We start from the raw sequence: 19,296 nt of genomic DNA, 5'->3' as shown, positions 1-19,296 counted from the left end.
TGGTCCTTTTGAAATATCTACTATGAGCAGGAGAAAAGAAGACTCACCCACTCCTCCAAAGGGCAAAGAGTTGAGCATGAAGTGCATAATGACATCATTGCCTGTGACACCTCCGCTGGATGTCTCATCAATCATCCGTTTGATGAGCTGAGAACAGACCAAAGGCATCCAGGTCAGTGAAGTTGCCCCTTAGGGAATACTCATGGCCCCACCACACAGAGGGCTGTGTGCTCAGAGTTACGAGCTCAAAGCATGCACATTCTGGCTTCCACACAGAGGGCTGTGTGCTCAGAGTTACGTGCTTAAAGTATGCACATTCTGGCTTTGTGTCAGTGAAAATTCTTGAGTTTGGAGACACCGTGCCAGATAGACAAACAATCTCAACTGTGGTTAATTTAGCAAAGTGACTGATACCCAACCTCTCAGACACACATCCAGTGCACAAAGGGAGGCAGCTCCAAACCTCTGGGCCTACTCAGCCACAACCTAGAGGTGTACTCCCCAACACAGCAGCAAAAGGCTCTTTGTAAGGGGACAGCTTAGACTATATTCCAGCTTTAAACACTGTTATTATTTCTTTCTTATCTCTGTTCTAAATTATAACACGATTAATAGGTATTATTTAGTCTTTATGAAATGTAAAAATATTTAAGACTTTAGATTTAGCATCCTATTTTTTAAGAGATAAATGGTTGTTTGGCCTAAGGCCCAGAAAAGCACAAGAACACTTGACTAGTAAATGTCATTTCCCTTGGGTGCCAGCGAGCCCTTGACAGTTCTTCATGTCTGGACTGTAGTGATCTCAGGTGACCCACTGCTGGGAAGTGCTCCGCACCTGACTTGTACCCTGGCCAGCCGACTTTCGGCTTCAGGGTTCCTTCCTGCCCACGTTATCCATGGTTTTAAATGTCAAACCATTGTTTTGTTAATAACCCAGCCTTTACTGAGCCCCACACATTTGGTCTCACTTCAAATACCTGTAGCTATTTGTATCTCAATAGCCTTACAAGCTCCAAAAGCTGTCACATGACTATCTATATGTTACCATCAGAAGTTCTCCCGAAAACATTTGGGCCACTGTCTCTTAGTAGCAGCTGGTCCCCTAGTGACATGAATGAGTGAGCCATGCAGAAAGTGGCAGAACTGCTCAACCAGGTGATGCGGTTCCACCACTCTAACAAGAAGCTAGCGCCATGTGAGAAACTAAAATCCATCATATCACAACCATTTATGTGACAGTGTTGGGGTCTTCATCCCACACAGTGGGTGTGAATGTCATTTTGTGCAGGCTCTTATTCGACAATGCCCTGTGGATTAACATCAGAAAAGCATTTAATGCTGGCACATATAAGTCTTCCAATTATACAGGAGGTGTTTGTGAATCAAAAACCTTGCGACACGCAACCTTGCAGACTCAGATCTAACCCGAGGGAGGAGGGGAATGGATGCTGTGATAACCTCAGAGCCTCATTAACCAAGACAGCAACCTAGGAACACAGCCTCACTTAGTGGACTCTGATATGACAGAAGAAACCATCATTGTTTCACACTATTTTCTGCATTGTTTTACAGCAAAGAAGGAACATGACTCTTGATAGTCGCTTATGCTAGTGAGCTGTTCTCGCTAAAGCTTACCTTATGGTTATGCGAAAATACATAGAGAGCCAGAGGTTTTTCACGTTCATTTATGAAATCTATGGCCTCATCTACATTTTTCACAGGCACTATTGGAAGAATTGGTCCAAAATTTCTTCTTGCATCACCTTGGTTTTAGGATCAACATCAGTAAGTACTGTTGGGGCTAAAAAGAAAATAAACAAAATGAAAACGAAAATACTTATTAGACAAAAATGTACAACCCTCATCTTATATCTCTTTCATTGCGTCATCTATCCATCCCTTTCCCTCTCCCCGCCAAGTCATATCTATTGAAAAATCCTGAGCAGGTGGATGAGCTGTGCAAATACTCCATGTCTCCAAAGCCTGTGAATACTTGTGCAAATCTATCTTTTTCACATTGAACTCTGTTCACAGCCATGCATATGTTTAACTGTAGATTATACTTAACATTTTTCTGTGCACAGTTTTAGTTTTTTTTTTTTTTTTTTTTTGAGACGGAGTTTTGCCCTTGTTGCCCAGGCTGGAGTGCAACGGTGCCATCTTGGCTCACCGCAACCTCCACCTCCCGAGAGTTCAAGTGATTCTCCTGTCTCAGCCTCCCAAGGAGCTGGGATTATAGGCATGCACCACCACGCCCAGCTAATTTTGTATTTTTAGTAGAGATGGGGTTTCTCCATGTTGGTCAGGCTGGTCTTGAACGGACAGGTCTTTCTAGGAGCAAAGACAGCTCAACCGTGAATCAAATCAATACTATTTTTCCTTAACTCGAGCGCTCTCATTAACCTTTATTACAACTCTATTAGACAGATTAAGAAAACAGAGTTAAATGGACAAAATTCCCTAAGCCTTAGTTCAGTGTTCCATCTACCATAGGGAAGAGGCACAAAAAAGGAGGCTGAAACAGATGCTGGGGAGGCTATGCAAAGTGTCCCAGCATCTGCTGCCAATGTAAGTCACCAACTAGCAGTAGACTCCAGAAGACTCTGTAAATAAGAAACTGGATCATCATCCAAAAGAGAAGTCATCTGACAATAACAAGTTGGCACTTTTCCTTTACCCCTAGTTTCTAATAGATTATCTTGGCAATGTGGCTGTGGACAGCTTCTTGCAGCACCACTTCCAGGGGTATATAAACTGCCACCCCTAATCCATTGCCCGCATCTTCCTCAGGTCAGAGAACCAATTTGGGCTGAGTGTCTACTTCCTCTGCATAGCCGTGCTCAGGTAAAATGATCCCAGCTCGAAGTCAAGGGAAAGTCCTAATTAGTCTATAAGCTAATCAGGATAGCCCCTTCCTTTTGCCATTCATTAACCTAGAAATGGGCAATGTGGACAGGCCGAGGATGGGAGAACAGAGAGGTGAAAGAAGTAGAGTCCGTTTTCTCTTTTTTCTACAGATGTATTCCCCAATTCGATCTGGGCTGCCACCAAGAGAGACAGAAGGCACAAGGATTGTTTTCTTTTGCATCCTAGTACAAAGAATCAGGGTTTTTTGATGGTACCATGAAGCCACTGAATTATACAGCTCAGCAGAACCTTGGGACTGCTAATTACAAGAGAATCAATTTCTGCTTATTATTTCATTTTTAAATTTTGTTTTTTTAAAGTTTTTTTTTTTTTTGGTAATTTGTAGCATCTTATCTGATAAAGGGGATAAGTAAAGCTATGTGGTGCAGCTTCTTTGCCAGCCAAGTCCAAATGTGTCTAATTTTTCTGTCACCTTATATGTTACTTTAGAAAAATGTGCTTAACATTCAAAGTAATATATATTCAAGGCAAAGAAGAAAAAGCACAAAGAAGGTACACAAATAGTAAGGTCAAGCATGATGAACCAAAACATTATTTCTGGAGTGACACCGTCGCTGCTTAATGGTGGAACAGTGACCAAGTTATTTCCTTCTTTGTGCTGTTTTCCCATCCACAAACTACAGATAATTACATCAAGTTCTATTCTGCTTCTCAGGATTGTTATGAAGAAAAAAGTAGTTACGTGTAAATATGAACTGGAGCAATGCTGGTGGCATCATTCAATACACAGAAACACAGACATTTTAAATAGTTTATAACAAAAGCTACAGTATACCAGAAAGCAGGATTTAGTACTTCAACAATTAAATGCTATATATTTAATAGTTTATTTAGCGTTAATAAGTAGTGTCAGCAAAAACTGTCAAACTGCCATCTTCCCATAGGAAAGGAGAATTTCCATTACCTATGTAGCGTGTGGCCTCATCAGTCTCCCCACCAAAAGCTATCTTCTGTCCTTCAAGCAAACTTAGTATCCTCTTAAAATGACGAAGATTGATGATCCTTTCATAATCAGGAGACTCTTTTATATTTTCTCCATAAAATTCCTATTTAAAAGAACAGGAGCATATAAATGTCACAAAGACCCACAATTCAATTTCAGTGAGTACAAAATCCAGCCATGCCCCCAAATCAATCTGGTTTTATACCCTCACAGAATCTAACACCCCACCCCTCAAGTAATTTAACAGTACTAAATTTCAGCTTTTCGGCAGGTCGAGGACTAGAAAATAAAGAGCACACACACACAGAAAACATCTATCACTGTCCATAGTTCCAAAGGTTCTTATGGATCTTACAGTCCACCCACGGGCCTTCACCTCCTGCGGCTGACAGTGGGAGCAGGCTGGGGTAAGTCTTGTTCTGCATCAAGGTTGCCTATGTGTTCACACATTGGCTGCGCCTGCTCTCCCCCTACAGTCAGTTCGGTAGTTACAGCAGAGACCCAAAGGTCTGCAAAGCCTGAAATATTTGCCACCTAGCCCTTTACAGAAAACAGTCGCCAATCTTTGCTCCATTTTGTTGTTTTGGTCTTCTTTGAACTGGTATTTCCACCACTTACACATGATGGTGAAACTACTCGAAGGATCAAAACACAGCTTTGGGAAATTACCAAGGTAAAAGAACCTCAATAATCATACAATCAATATTTACTTTGTAAAACAAAATTACTGAATTGCTGCATCACTTCAAAGCCTTGGTTGGGAGAGTTCTCAATTGAATCTCAAATCAAAATGAACATTGTTCATCCAACCTCTACCAAGAGCAATTCTCAAGTCTGGGTGGTCGGAATCCCTGGTGCAGCTTGCTAAAATGCATGTGCCTGAGCTCTGACTCCAGAGTCACCAACAGTAGTTTTCAGTGCTGAGTGTATCACAGAATTACCTGGAGGCCTCAGACAAGCTGAATCTTTGGAGGGTAAGGCTTGCAAACTTGTTTTTAAATGGTTCCCTAATGATTCTAACATGTAGCTTGAGAACCACTGTGTTAAGAGTATAAATGCCTCAAAGGCAGGCAGAGGCCCTTATTCCTTTGAAATTGAATTCATCACCACACTCAACTAAGCATTTCTCCAATTCCCAAATATTTTCAGTCTCACAAGTATCTTTTAACTACTCTCTCTTCCCACGTACCCTTAATCTGGGCAACTTTTCCTTCATGTGCTCATCTGGATCCATATTTAGTCCTATCACTAAAAATAATAGTCCAATACCCATATCAAGGCCCTAGCACCTCATCCCCAAAGTTACTCTGCCTGGAACACATGGTAAACTATTGCCCTGAACTTCCTGGTACACAATTTTCTTTTCTTTTTTTTTTTGAGACAGGGTCTCACTCTGTCACCTAGGCTGGAGTACAGTGGCACACTCTTGGCTCACTGCAGCCTCTGCCTCCCAGGATCAAGCAATCCTCTTCCCTCACCCTGCCAAGTAGCTGGGACCACAGGTACAAGCCACTACACCCGGATAATTTTTGTATTTCTTGTAGAGACAAGATTTTGCTACGTTGCCCAGCTGGTCTTGAATTCCTGGCCTCAAGCAATCTGTCTGCCTCGGCCTTCCAAAGTGCTGGGATTACAGGAGTGAGCCACCGTGCCCAGCCAATTTTCTCTCCTTTTTTTTTTTTGAGACAGAATCGTACGCTGTCACTCAGGCTGGAGCACAGTAGTGCTATAATGGCTCATCGCAGCCTTGAACTCCTGGGCTCAAGTGATCCTTTTGGCTTCAGCCTCCTGAGTAGCTGGGACTACAGGCATGTGCTACCATGCGCAGCTAACCTTTTTCTCTTTTGTAGAGACAGGGTCTCGTTATGTTGATCAGGCTGGTTTTGAACTCCTAGGCTCAAGCGATCTTCCTGTCTTAGCCTCCCAAAGTGCTCGGATTACAGGAGTGAGCCACTGCAACCGGCAACAATTTTCATTTTCTTTTTTTAAAATTTTTTGAGACAAAATCTCATTCCATTACCCAGGCTGGAGTGTGGTAGCATGAACTTGGCTCACTGCAACCCCCACCTCCTGGGTTCAAGCAATTCTTGTGCCTCAGCCTCCCAAGTAGCTAGAATTATAGGTGCATGCCACCATGCCCGGCTAATTTTTGTATTTTTAGTAGAAATGGGTTTTGCCATGTTGGCCAAGCTGGTCTGCAACTCCTCACCTCAAGTGATCAACCTGCCTCGGCCTCCCAAAGTGCTGGGATTACAAGCGTGAGCCACCATGTCCGGCCAACAATTTTCATTTTCAGATCACATGCATTACTCTTTGGTGTTTCTGATCCTTCCTTTTAGTGCCAATTAACATCTGTCGAGTAAACAGTGACTACTCCAATAATTTCTTTCATCTGAGGGGTTAATGACACTCACCCACTGCTGAACTCAGTCACACTGGTTGTCCCATTCTTATTATTTATTTATTTATTTATTTAAGACAGAATCTTGCTCTGTCACCCAGGAGTGTAGTGGCATGATCCTGACTCACTGCAACCTTTGCTTCCCGGGTTCAAGCAATTCTCGTCAGGGTTCAAGCGAATCTCATGCCTTAGCCTCCTGAGTAGCTGGAATTACAGACATGCACCAGCACCCCTGGCTAATTTTTTTTGTACTTTTAGTACAGACGGGGTTTCATCACATTGGCCAGGCTGGTCTTGAACTTCTGACCTCAAGTGATCTGCCCGCCTCGGCCCCCCAAAGTGCTGGGATTACAGGCATGAGCTACCGTGCCCAGCCCCCATTCCTTTCTACCAACCTAAATTCTACATTTCCTTCAAGTCTTGGCTTGGGACTCTACCATGCAGTCTTCCTTGGTTCCTTCACTGCAGATATTTACTTTAAATACCCTGAAAGATTGCTAACTATACAAAGGGTACACTGTAAGTAGTTATTTAATTAAGTCACACCTCCAAACTACTGGCCACCCTAGGCCCTCTACATACACAAAAACTGATAACCTTCATCAGCAATGGCCAATATGCCACAGGGTCTCTCTGATTATACCTAAAGGGTTGGCAACATTCCCTCAAAACCATGGACACACAATTATTTAACTTTTTTTAAAAAAGTATATGACACAACTAAATCAACTAGACAACTTAAGTAGATTTAATACCAAGGCAACCTTGCTCCCAGCAGATATTCTATGAAAGGTACACAGAGCATTTTCATATTAGTCAGTAAGTTCATTGAGTCACATATGCTTTTAAAATTTTCCTGAAGGGAGAAACAAATGGGGATGCTGCCTGCAAATAGTTCATTTGACTCCTTATCTTATTAAAATCAGTGGAATCAGATGTTTTAAATACAAACCTTCACCGTTTCCTTAATCTTCCACACAATTTGACTTTGGAGGGATGCCTCACAGAGAATATAATCAGGTGCAATGCAGGTTTGGCCACAATTCATGTATTTTCCCCAGGTTATGCGTCTGAGGGGAAAAAATCCAGAACAGCTATACAATTCAGTCAAATTTTCAATTGTTACATTGTGTTGTTTGAATGTTTTGCCACTAAAATAGATTCATATATTTATCTGGCAATTTTATTAAAAGTTAAAACTCATTTCTAAATCAGTTGGTTGGAACTTAGAATGTATTTTCCAAATGAGGTAGAGTATTTTACACAGCAGGGAATTCTCACACCAGCTCATGGGAAACAGTACTTGGTAAACAGTGATGCCATTGCCTGCAGCAGGAAAAGAGGAGAAACAGCCTCCCAATGTCCTTTCCCCTCTCCCAGTCCAGCCAAAGGAAAGTCCTGGATGACAGGAGTTCGGTATAGACTCTCCTGGTTGTGGCTTTTGGCTCTGCCGGCAAGATGTTCAGGTATAAAGCAGGATGGCAGCCAGACTTCAAGGCCACGCTCCTCTTTGTGGAGCCCTGCCCCACTTGGGAAGACCTTTCCCATGCATGGGCAGAAACCCACGCCCTGAACATTCACTAACTGAGGGTGTCCGGTTTTGGCAACAAGATTTCTACTTAGGAAGCCAACCTGGAACCCTGACCTGGCATCTCTGAAGGGGACAGAAAGCCACGCCACCCAGGGCACAGAGTCATGAAGGGGAGAGAAAGTCACGCCACCCAGAGCAGAGTCAGTTCTATGATTTGGCACTTCTTAGTAGCTAAACCGGATTTAGCAGAGAGAACCTGAAACCTCTTATTTTCTGATTTTCAGATGCAAGATGTTATTCACAGTTAAAAAATGAGGAACACTCGCTTTTGTCCACAAAGGATCTCAGTTAAGAGATCAGCATAATACCCCCTCTCAAATGGGAATTTAAAGATTTTATTTGGCGCACACAATACTTTGGATTATTGGCCAGAAGAACATTACATTTCTTGCTAGATCTAGCTGTAATCTTGAGGACAGAAATAACTTTTTCAAAATTCCTAAGGACAACCACACGATGTCAGGACTTACAGCTCACCATTTTTAATGGTGGCACCAGGAGAGAGTGAAAGACTCCTGTTACTCTTGATGACATTGACCACCAAAGTTTAACGACGTATCTTGGAGCCATAAGGCATGGGGTTCAAATGCAAAGAGTAACATTGTCAGGAAAAGTCTCCACTGTGCTGGGAAAACCGCAGAAAGTCAGAGAGCCAGACTCACCTGCAAACAATGTCCAGGTCACAATCTTTATCAACATAACATGGACTTTTCCCTCCCAGTTCAAGAGTCACAGGGGTCAGATGCTTGGCAGCAGCTTCCATGACAATTTTGCCAACCGCAGTATTTCCCGTATAGAAAACGTGGTCAAATCGCTGCTTCAGGAGCTCCGTAGTTTCCTCAACACCACCATTAATAACAATATAGAGGTCCTCAAAGAAAGAGAAACACAAACTCTTGCACTGCCAAATTTATCCTAACATCTTAACATCAGCAATCTCTTCAACATAAACATGTAACATTCAGTAAAACCCAGAGAGTGTCAAGACCAGTCCCTGTGAGGGATGGGAGGGGGAGCTGACCAAGGACAAGAGGAGAACACACAGTCCGCTGGCATCTGGGAAGCATGAACCCACATAGAACCAACCTGGAGACTCGGTTTTTTACATGAGCTCAGCAACAAAGACTAAGGAGAACAAATGGTTGCATTTGACCAGGGAAAATGCATGAGATGTGGATATATGCAGAAGTGACTCTGGTGAAGAATGGCTCCCACAGGACAGGTCCCAGCTGCATATCTTAGTCTGAATGTTCTCTGTCTCACAACAGAGTAGGCTCAGCCCATGCTATTCTGAATGGTATACCCGGCACAGTAGCTGAGAGCGCTTGCTTTTGAAGTGTATCTGGTTTGAATCTGGGCTCTGCCACTCACTAGCTTATTTGACTTTAGGCAAGCTACTGAACATCTCTGAGCCTCAATTTCCTCATCTGGTACTGGGAGAATTCACGTAGCTTCTGTGGACTGAGCCCATCTACGCATTGTACTATCATTACCAGCTGTTCTAAGAGATAACACCTTAGACAATAACAGCATGAAAAGTAAGAGAACAGATGGCAACCAAGGAAGACAGAGAGGTATTCAAGACTCCAAGGTGGAAGTGTAAAGTAAAAGCTGGCTTGTGGATCTCATGTTTCCACTTGATCTCCTGTTCTGAAGGCGAATTAGTTTCATTCACTTCATAGTTCAGCTGCCCAACAAATGTTTCAAGCTTTAACTTTTCTATGACTTAACCTATACAGCATATATTATTAATCCCCTAACACGGTAACTGAAGCTGGTAGGGCATTATTATCCTCCTCATCCGGACAGTCAGTTATTGAATAATTTACCCCTGGTCAGGGGCAAAGCAGTACCTTCAACCTCTATCTTCTGGTTCTAAAGTCCTATTCAATCCTTGACATCTCACTGTCTTCCATTTCATTTTTCTTGATTGGATCATTACAGCTATTAGAACAAAATGGTTCTAACAAAGAGAACAATATCATTCCAAGAACCAGAACTGGCCTCAAGCTATTACAAGTTGATGTACAGAATACAGGTTAAGATATTTTTAAGCTGTCTTTCGATGAAAGCTAAATGAAGACTCCTCTCTGCAGCAACTCATGTAGAACTCAGCAGTGCCAATTTCTTCGTGGCATCATTAACTTCCTCCCCTGGAGGGCATAAGAACCTCTGACTCAGACAGATGAACTACCCCGCAGTTGAGCAGATCATTTTCTTTATTCAGTTCTTGATATTCTTAAATGCCAGCATGTTAAGTCAGTGTGAGGATACGTCCTCTAGTTCAGGAGGGCACTTTTTTTTGTGTGTGGCATGTTTTCATGCCACAGACATGTCTTTTTTGAAAGCAGAAGTACTCTTATAGGCTGGGTGCAGTGGCTCACACTTATAATCCCAGCACTTTGGGAGGCCAAGGTGGACGGATCACCTGAGGTCAGGAGCTCAAGACCAGCCTGGCCAACATGGTGAAACCCCATCTCTACCAAAAATACAAAAACTAGCTGGGCGTGGTGGCACATGTCTGTAATCCCAGCTACTTGGGAGGCTGAGGCAGGAGAATCACTTGGACCCAGGAGGCGGAGGTTGCAGTGAGCTGAGATCCCACCACAGCACTACAGCCTGGGTAAGAGAGCAAGATTCCATCTCAAAAAACAACAAAAAAAGAGAACTCTTATATAATCATATAAAAGTACATTTTGTTAGAACAAAAAAAATTATTAGTAACAGAAATATGTTAGCACCCAGCACAGTACCAGTCCCTCACTAAATAATCCATTAAATGAAAACACCTAAAATCACGTTAGCTCAAATAAAGATTATTCTAAAATGCCAAACAGACAGAATCTGTGAACAGCAGGAGTACATACCCATGAAGTCATGGGCCTACATATATTGTGTAACCTCCACAGCCGGGTGACTCCACAATGTACTTTGGAACTGAACTCCTTTTACTAAGCCAATTGCTGAAGGCTTAAAGAAACTGCAATCGGGTCCCTGGCCAGCAATAACATGCAATAGCAAGAAAATCAAATGTGTGTTTTCCACAGTAAACACATATGTTGAAGATGGGTCAAGAAATTCTTACCTGGTCTAAATACTGAGGGAGAAGCTTAGCCACGATCTTGGCTGTATTTTCACTCAGTTCAGAAGGCTTGATAATCACAGCATTTCCTAAACAAAGTAAAAAGTAGAACAGTATCATCTAATACTTAACTGTAATAGCTACCAAAATGGCGTTCAGTGGGAAGTACAGGCTAGGTACTCCCAATTATTTCTGCAGCTCTCAATGCTGCACATCCTCAAAATGAGCATAAGAGCTCACCTCACTTTCTCTTCAAAGGCTAACTCCGTAGCTGTCATCATCTTCAGGTCACTGTCAATGGGTTCCATCAGCCTTTCCCACTCCTCCAACTTTCTATCATTTTTCTCCCACTTCTGCCCCTAGATTGTCCTCTCTGCCTGGGAATTATTGGGCAAATGAGCGATTTCAACATACAGCTCTCTATCTGGATCCTGCAAAGTGAGAAATTAATCTCCTGGCATTTGCTATATACCCAAGCTAGCGTTACTCTCATAGTCTTTATTTGAATGAAGAAACTAGTCAGACAGAATCAAATGGTTCATCCAAAGCCAGAGCCAGCAACTGAAACCATATTAGAATATGGATGCCTGACTCCAAATTCCTGGGCCTATTGACTCAGACACCTTTACACTCCCACAGGTTCATCCTCCACGTGCTTCAAAACATAGCCACACAAATCTCCTCAGCAGCCCATTTAAAAATATGTATGATATATATGAATTCTCAGTACATTGGTGGTGTAAACAAAGGCAAACCACCAAAGTAAATGCATTTAATTAGCCACTACCCTTAATTTACAATGAATATGAGAAAATAAGCCTCCCTAAAAAGGTATATAGACATAAGCTGGCACCAGACCTGCAGCGATGGCTCCTATCAGTGGCTGAATGGTGAGAACAAAGGGGTAGTTCCAAGCTCCGATTATCAGCACCACTCCCAGAGGCTGTGGCTGAATATAGGCCTCATCCAGCATGGTGAGCAGGTTCTTCTTAACTGGTTTAGCAGTAACCCATTCAGGAAGATTCTCAAGCATAAAATCAATTTCCCCAAGGACAGTAATGACTTCCTGACTGTACGCATTGAATTCACTCTGTTATAAGAGAATCACAGTTAATCCTGCAGAGTAAGTATGATACACTTGGCCCTGAATGTCAAAACACTCAAGCCAGGTACAACTGCAGTGACAACAACTGGCATTATCAGACTAGCTGGTTTGCCATCCAGACTCCTTTTGCACCCTTCACGCCCTTGATAAGCGCTTGCTAATTCTCTAATAAATTAAAAAAAAAAATCAAAGATTATTTCAGGGAGTAGTAACACTAGTAGTAGTAGTAGTACCACTAGTAAATCCTTCTTTACTAATCCACACCCTTTAAAAGCCAGGCTTAGGCCAGGCGCGGTGGCTCAAGCCTGTAATCCTAGCACTTTGGGAGGCTGAGACGGGCGGATCACGAGGTCAGGAGATCGAGACCATCCTGGCTAACACGGTGAAACCCCGTCTCTACTAAAAAAATACAAAAAACTAGCCGGGCGAGGTGGCGGGCAACTGTAGTCCCAGCTACTCAGGAGGCTGAGGCAGGAGAATGGCGTAAACCCGGGAGGCGGAGCTTCCAGTGAGCTGAGATCCGGCCACTGCACTCCAGCCTGGGCGACAGAGCGAGACTCCATCTCAAAAAAATAAATAAATAAATAAATAAATAAAAGCCAGGCTTAAATATTACCTCTTACAGGAAGATTTCCTTGAGGAACAAAGGTCTGCTCTGATCATACTTTCTGTATCACAATAATTATGCTGTTGATCTGCATCTTAATATTTCACCCTTAACGCACTGGTTTATAACTATTACTCACATTTTATCCGTGTATGCTCTGTTTCCCAACCAAGTTTAAAACTCTAGGGGACAGGAAACTTACTGTATTTCTTGAGTCATCCTATATATACACATACTCACACAAACATTTAGTTCTTCAAGAATGATTAAATGACACAGTTTTTTTGGAATCTTAATTATCCCATCTTGTTTATTTAATATCACAGCCCCTTTCCACCAAAAGTACTCTAAATTTTATAGTTGCTACTAGTATTACTACTGTTATGACTTATTAAAATAATCTTTAATTGAGGGGATTGTGGGGAAGGGAAAAATCACAAACTCAGAGTAAAGCTTTGCTACACATGTAATGCAGATAAAAAGTAAAAACAAGATGACGGCCTCCTGCCTGTAGTCCTAGTATCTGGGAGGTTGGGGCAGGAGGACTGCTTGAGCCTAGGAGCTGGAGGCTGCAGTGAGTTATGATTGAGTCACTGCACTTCAGCCTGGGTAATAAAGGGAGACCTCGTCTCTTTAAAAAAAAAAAAAAAAAAGTAACTATTATCAGAAAACATAGAGGAATATACTTACACCCTAAAACATTACTTAAAACTTTGCTACCACAGGCCAGGGGTGGTGGCTTACACCTGTAATCCCAGCACTTTGGCAGGCCCAGGCAGGTGGATCACTTGAGGCCAAGAGTTCAGGACCAGCTTGGTCAACACGGTGAAATTCCATCTCTACTAAAAATACAAAAATTAGCCGGGCATGGTAGCACACGCCTGTAATCCCAGCTACTGAGGAGGCTGAGGCAAGAGAATCGCTTGAACCTGAGAGGTGGAGGTTGCAGTGAGCCGAGACCGCACTACTGCACTTCCGCCTGGGAGACACAGTGAGACTCTGTCTTAAAAGCAAAACAAAACAACAAGCAAACATACAAACACACACACACACACAAATCAAAACAATAAAAACTTTGCTACACAAAGCGTGTATCCAAAAGAGGCATATGATATCACTGGGGACCTTGTTAGAAACTTGGAATCTCAGATCCCACCCCCGATGTACTGAATAATAATTTGCATTTTAACAAGATCCCCAGGTGTCTGTTAGTGCATTAAAATTTGAGTAGAACTGACCTAATAACACACAAAGTTATGAAGAAAAATTTGAGTGCAACTATAACTTAAAAACAAAACTCTGTCTACAAAAGAAACCATAAACAAAGCTAAAAGACAAGAAATAGACCCAGAGAATGGTCTGAGGGTAATGGATTATTCAGAACTTATTAATATTACTGTCACTAAAGTTGGTATACAACTCTCCCACTGCTAAATTTTACTGGCTTTAAAAGAAAGAAAGAAACCCAAAGAAAGCATCTACAATACGGTAAACTGACAAATTACTGAAGTCCAGAATATACAAAGAGTTCCTACACATCATAAGGAAAAGAATCACAAATGTAACAGAAAAGTGGACAACAATAGAAAAGGCAGAAAAGGAACCACAGAGGCCAGGTAACAACATATGCCCTTCTGAGTGCTAGAGGACAGGGAAAGTCAGAGAGAACTTTGGCTTTATCTGTATTGCTGGAGATTATACTCCCAGCGCTGGAGTAATCCGAAATGTAAAAGCAAAAACAAAACCCAGCAGAAGCTCCGGCCCGCAAGTGCGCGGCTGGGGCCAGCTTCCCCGCGCCCCGCCGCACGCGTGCGTACCTTGCACAGGTCGGCGGCGATGGCCGCCAGGATGTCCTTCTCGCGCTCCTGCACCATCCTCCGCAGGGCCTCCAGCTGCTGCAGCCGAAACCGCAGGGATCGCGACCGTCCGGACAGGAATGCCTGGCGGACCCGCTGTACTTCGCGCTCCATGGCCTGGTCCTGCAGAGAACTGCACGGTCGGAGGGCGCTGGGGCGTGTGAGGCGGGATGCAGGTAGGTGCGGGCCTTGCCTCCCCTCCCTCCGCCTCCCTCCGGGGGTTGTCCCCACCGCCGACCCGCAGCCACAACTCACGCGCCCAGGGGTCGCTCGCTCAGCCGCGGCCTCCGGGCCCGCCTAGTCCTACTGCCAGACCCAGTTGCCGCCCGGCTGACTGAGCTTGACCCAAAGCCTCGCGCCTATTGGCCCGGGAGGCCCACGTGACAGACGCCGGCCGGACGCCGGCCTTGCCCACGCGACCCTCCCCCTACCGGATTGTGGCGGCCGGCTAGGATGTTGGGGGTGGAGTGCGCAGTGCGGGAGCGGAGCGCGGCCACGGGCCCGGGAGTGGGGCGGGTGTAGGGATGGAGGGAGGGTGTTGGCCATCCTGTTGAGAGCGCCCCGGGGCGGCCCCAGAAAGGGCGAAGAGGAATCCTGGAGGAGCAGGTAGAGGGCGCGCCGGTGGCAGTGGGCGCCCGGCCGGAAGCGTCCGGGCTGCAACGGAGAGCCGTCTCCGCTCCGGCACGCTCAGAGGGGTTCCCTCCTCCATTTCGTGGCTCTTCAAACGTGGCTAGATGGACAGAGTTGGAGGCCTAGCGCTCCCTTTTCTGCTTCCCTGTCCCGTGCTCCTTCATTCTACGAGGAGCTGCCTCGACTTGACCGGCACTGCCCGTCCGGGTTCCCTGGAGAGCTAGTCCCTGAGGGCGGGAAGCCCGGGTTCATCTCCCGCGGAGCCGGGACAGCGGTGATTTCCTTCGTGCACAAGCATCATCCTCGCACGTCCGTTACTCAGAGCTCCCCAGGCTGCATTTGTCCCGCTGCACACCCTTCCATGTTCCCGCTCCCAAGAGAGAACCCGCTGCCCTCAGGTTTCCCCCTCCCGCCTTACTGCCTTTCGGGCGAGAGACTTCAGCTCTCATCACTACTCAGCAGCAGTTGCCTCAGCTGATCGGTCCTGTCTTGTGGAAAGCTTTCTTTTCTTTACCATTTCCCTGCACTCTTCTGCACTTTTCTTTTTAGCTCACTGGCCGGGTCCTCTGGGTTTTCCTTTGCTGGATTTTTCTCCCCTTCCTCACCTCTTAGGTGTTCAGGTGCCCAGGGCTTAGTACGAGGTCTTCTTACCTTTTCACAGCCACTTCCTCGTGTAATCCCATGGATGGTGCTCACAGAAGGCTGTAATCCCAGCCTTTCCTCTGAACTCCAGAGGGTATATTTGTGAAAAGAAAATAACTCCGGGCCCTGGCCCAAATGAACCCCCCACTTACACACAAAACAACAAAAACCCTGGGAGCCCAATTCATTCTGCCAGAAGGAAAAAATTAAGCAGAAAGCTGAGTCATGCAAGAAACTGCCTTTCTGTATGTTCCAAAGCAGATAGCTACAGATAAAAGGTTAAATGTCCCCACAGGTAGCTGCTCTGTCCTCACCTTATCTTAGTGAAGTGCTGATTTACAGAGTGGGAGGCAAATACATAATTGACTATTCCCCTGCCTGTTCCTTTTTCTATTTGTGCAATGTGTGGATTCAGTAATGACCATGTTCTCCCCCTTTCCCCTCCAGCCCGCTCCTCCCTTTTAAATATTGAAGGCCTCAAAATCATATTTAGATAAGGGCGTAGACCTCCCTCCCAAGCATGTCCTTTATCTTGGCAAAATAAACTTCCAAACTGATTGAGAGCTGGTTTTGGTTTACAAACTGGCAGCCAAAGGAAGTGACTCTGAGTGGAGGTAACCCTGACCTTTGACAAATCTATCAGTGCTTGGTACCAGCTTGGGCTATTTTTATTACTCAAACAGGACAATTTGCTGAGATCTGGGAGCTCTGCACTCCAGAGAATCCCTGATCTCCCAAAATTTGGTTGAGATATAAGGTTTATTTTGCTGTACACCTCTTTTCTGCAGTTTTACTTAACTCCCAAGGAAGGCGAGTTTTCCTGCTTCCAGGACGATGGAGAGCAGGCAACTCCTTTCTGGAATTTCATCTGGCTTCCAGCAGGGAAAGTGAGTCTGAGTTTTTTTCCTCCTTCTAAAATGGTAAAGAGCAGTCTTGGGCCCTATTCCTAGGTAAGCACCTGAATTGGAGTTTTGTATTCGAAACTCACCTTAGTGACTAAAGTTAACATTAACAACCAACTGGTCTTAATTTCCCCTTACCATTAGAGCGCTCAATAATACAAATTGTGTGATCGTTTATTTTGCTTAACAGTTTCTTTGTTTCTGTTGTTGTTTTGGTCTTTTTCCCATTGGGGTTGACCAGCTCTACCTGACTTGGTCAAATCTGAAGGAAAGTTGAAATTATGGAGAATAAGGCCTTTGAATTGGCTAAATTACCACAGATGAGGGGAAAAAAATGAAAATGAAAAAACAGGCCGGGCATCCTGATGGTTTCCCTGCTTCTACCCTTTTGGGTTTTTTTTTTTTTTTGAGACAAAGTGTCACTCTTGTCACCCAGGCTGGAGTGCAGTGGCCATGATCATGGCTCACTGCAGCCTCCAACTCCCAGGCTCAAGTGATCCTCCCACCTCAGCCTCCCAAGTAGTTGGGACTACAGGTATGTGCCACCACCCCTGGCTAAATTTTTTTGTATTTTTTGTAGAGATGGGGACTTGCTATGTTGCCCAGGCTGGTCTCTGACTCCTGGGCTCAAGCGATCCGCCTCCCTCAGTCTCCCAAAGTGCTGGAATTACAGATGTGAGCCACCTTGCTGGCCCCCTGCTTCTACTCTTGACTCTAGAGGTTGTTATTTTTCAGTTCTACACTTGCGCTTTTATACTCTACTGCGGGGGCCTAGAGTGTGTGAACCCCATTTCCCAGGCTCTCATGCCAGCTGGCTTCTGCCAGTAGGGGGTACTACAAGGAAATCAGAAGGCAGGAGATAAAGAGTAACTTACTGCTTCTGGATTCAATCGTGTGGCAGTTGCTGCCCATTTCTATAGTGAAAGTGGAGGAGGGATTATTCTTTAGGAATTCCTTCCATGGTCAAGGTGGCACCTCTCTAGTAGACAGAGGATGAAAGTGATAGTGTCTCCAAATGGCACAGTAGCTGGTGCAGTTCCATGGGTTCCAGCTAAGGGTATTTTAGCTGCTTTTTTTTTTTTTTTAATCTATAATGTCACCCCATTATTCTTTTTGATATCTATTACTCTTAAAATTCCCTCTGCATAAATTAACTAGTTTCTCTTTCATGACTGGACTCTGATAACACTTTGCTGTAGGCTGTTTTCCACCTAGCCGTTGGTGTCCGAAGGTACCCTGATCATGTTAATTCACTGCTTAAAACTTTCCAACAGCCTCCCCTCATGTTTAGAATGAAATTCAGAACGTGAATTTTCTATGCATTTTCTACAAGCCCTAAATGCCCTGGCCCCTGACTACATCTTCAACCTCTTTTTGTAGGATTCTCCCACTTAGTTCCAGCCAGAGTGGCTCCCTTGCTGTACACTACTGAGCACTCTAAACGCGTTCCCAGCCCAGGGCTTTTGCATTGTTTCCTTTGCCTGTAGTGTCCAGCTATTATTCTCACGTAATTCAATTTCTGCTTCAATATTACCTCCCTAAAGAAACCTTCCCTGACGACCATGTCTAAAATATCAGTCTCTGCTACTTTCTGTCCCTGACCCTGTTTTATTTTTCTTAATATAAATGTATCTGTTTGTTTGTTGTTTTTAATGTGTCTTCCTCACTGGAATGTCTTGTAAAGTCAGGGTCTTTGTTGTTCATGTTCATTGTAATGTTAGTACCTTGAATAGAATCTGGCCCACAGTAGGTGCTCAGTAAGTGTTTACTGAATGAATGAATGAATGCTACACTCTCACATACTCTAGTCTTAGTGTCTTGGCACTGTCTAGTTTTGCGGCTTTCTCAACACCCTGTAACTTGAAGCTTAAGGAGATTCATGATAAAGCAAGGAAATTAGCAAGACCATCAAACTCTTCACCTCTACTTCTCACTTGCCTGCTTTGGACAAATACAAAAAAATCCAGCCCATCTGGAAATACTATGGTTAAAGTTGGGAGACAGTAGATGAGAAGGCAAGCAGGCTTACATAACAAAGAAAAACAGTAGCCTCCAACATATACAAAGTGTTTAATTCAATTATGTAACTGAGGAGTGCTTGTGCATAGGAAGCCAGCCAACCAATATCAGTATCTAGAACCGTGTAGCAGCAATGTTTAAATCAGCTCAAAGTCTGGCACAGAGTGTACCCAATAATCTTTGTTTATCTGATCTGAAAGAGTAACCAGTTCTAAATGCTGAGATAATAAATATTGTGTAAGGAACTAGGTAAATTGAGATATGAATCATGCTTCCATTTTTTAAAAAATGTAAATAATGGCCGGGCGCGGTGGCTCAAGCCTGTAATCCCAGCACTTTGGGAGGCCGAGGCGGGCAGATCACAAGGTCAGGAGATCGAGACCATCCTGGCTAACACGGTGAAACCCCGTCTCTACTAAAAAATATATAAAAAACTAGCCGGGCGAGGTGGCGGGCGCCTGTAGTCCCAGCTACTCTGGAGGCTGAGGCAGGAGAATGGCGTGAACCCGGGAGGCGGAGCTTGCAGTGAGCTGAGATCTGGCCACTGCACTCCAGCTTGGGCGACAGAGCGAGACTCTGTCTCAAAAAAA

The 19,296-nt window shown here is 44.2% G+C and overlaps 2 protein-coding genes across 2 annotated transcripts in view; one reads left to right on the top strand and one right to left on the bottom strand.

Moving 5' to 3' along the window:
* The window catches only part of ALDH3A2 (aldehyde dehydrogenase 3 family member A2), a 28,074-nt gene extending 13,198 nt beyond the window's left edge, over positions 1-14,876 (bottom strand). The window contains 10 exon segments of the mRNA XM_017861972.1: positions 48-147; positions 1,636-1,748; positions 1,751-1,801; positions 3,833-3,974; positions 7,225-7,342; positions 8,526-8,734; positions 10,949-11,034; positions 11,804-12,035; positions 14,475-14,636; positions 14,769-14,876. Of these exon segments, the coding sequence (XP_017717461.1) occupies positions 48-147; positions 1,636-1,748; positions 1,751-1,801; positions 3,833-3,974; positions 7,225-7,342; positions 8,526-8,734; positions 10,949-11,034; positions 11,804-12,035; positions 14,475-14,627 (1,204 nt within the window). The 5' untranslated portion in view covers positions 14,628-14,636; positions 14,769-14,876.
* A 77-nt stretch (positions 14,877-14,953) lies between these two features.
* LOC108521943 (coiled-coil domain-containing protein 144B-like) overlaps positions 14,954-19,296 on the top strand; it is a 63,730-nt gene continuing 59,387 nt past the window's right edge. The window contains exons 1-2 of the mRNA XM_017861973.1: positions 14,954-15,119; positions 16,574-16,672. Of these exons, the coding sequence (XP_017717462.1) occupies positions 16,620-16,672 (53 nt within the window). The 5' untranslated portion in view covers positions 14,954-15,119; positions 16,574-16,619. The remainder of the gene's footprint in view (positions 15,120-16,573; positions 16,673-19,296) is intronic.

The sequence above is a fragment of the Rhinopithecus bieti genome, unplaced genomic scaffold (genome assembly GCF_001698545.2).
Source record: "Rhinopithecus bieti isolate Rb0 unplaced genomic scaffold, ASM169854v2 scaffold_63305, whole genome shotgun sequence".
Taxonomy (NCBI): domain Eukaryota; kingdom Metazoa; phylum Chordata; class Mammalia; order Primates; family Cercopithecidae; genus Rhinopithecus; species Rhinopithecus bieti.
This window is presented reverse-complemented; position numbering and strand designations above follow the sequence as displayed.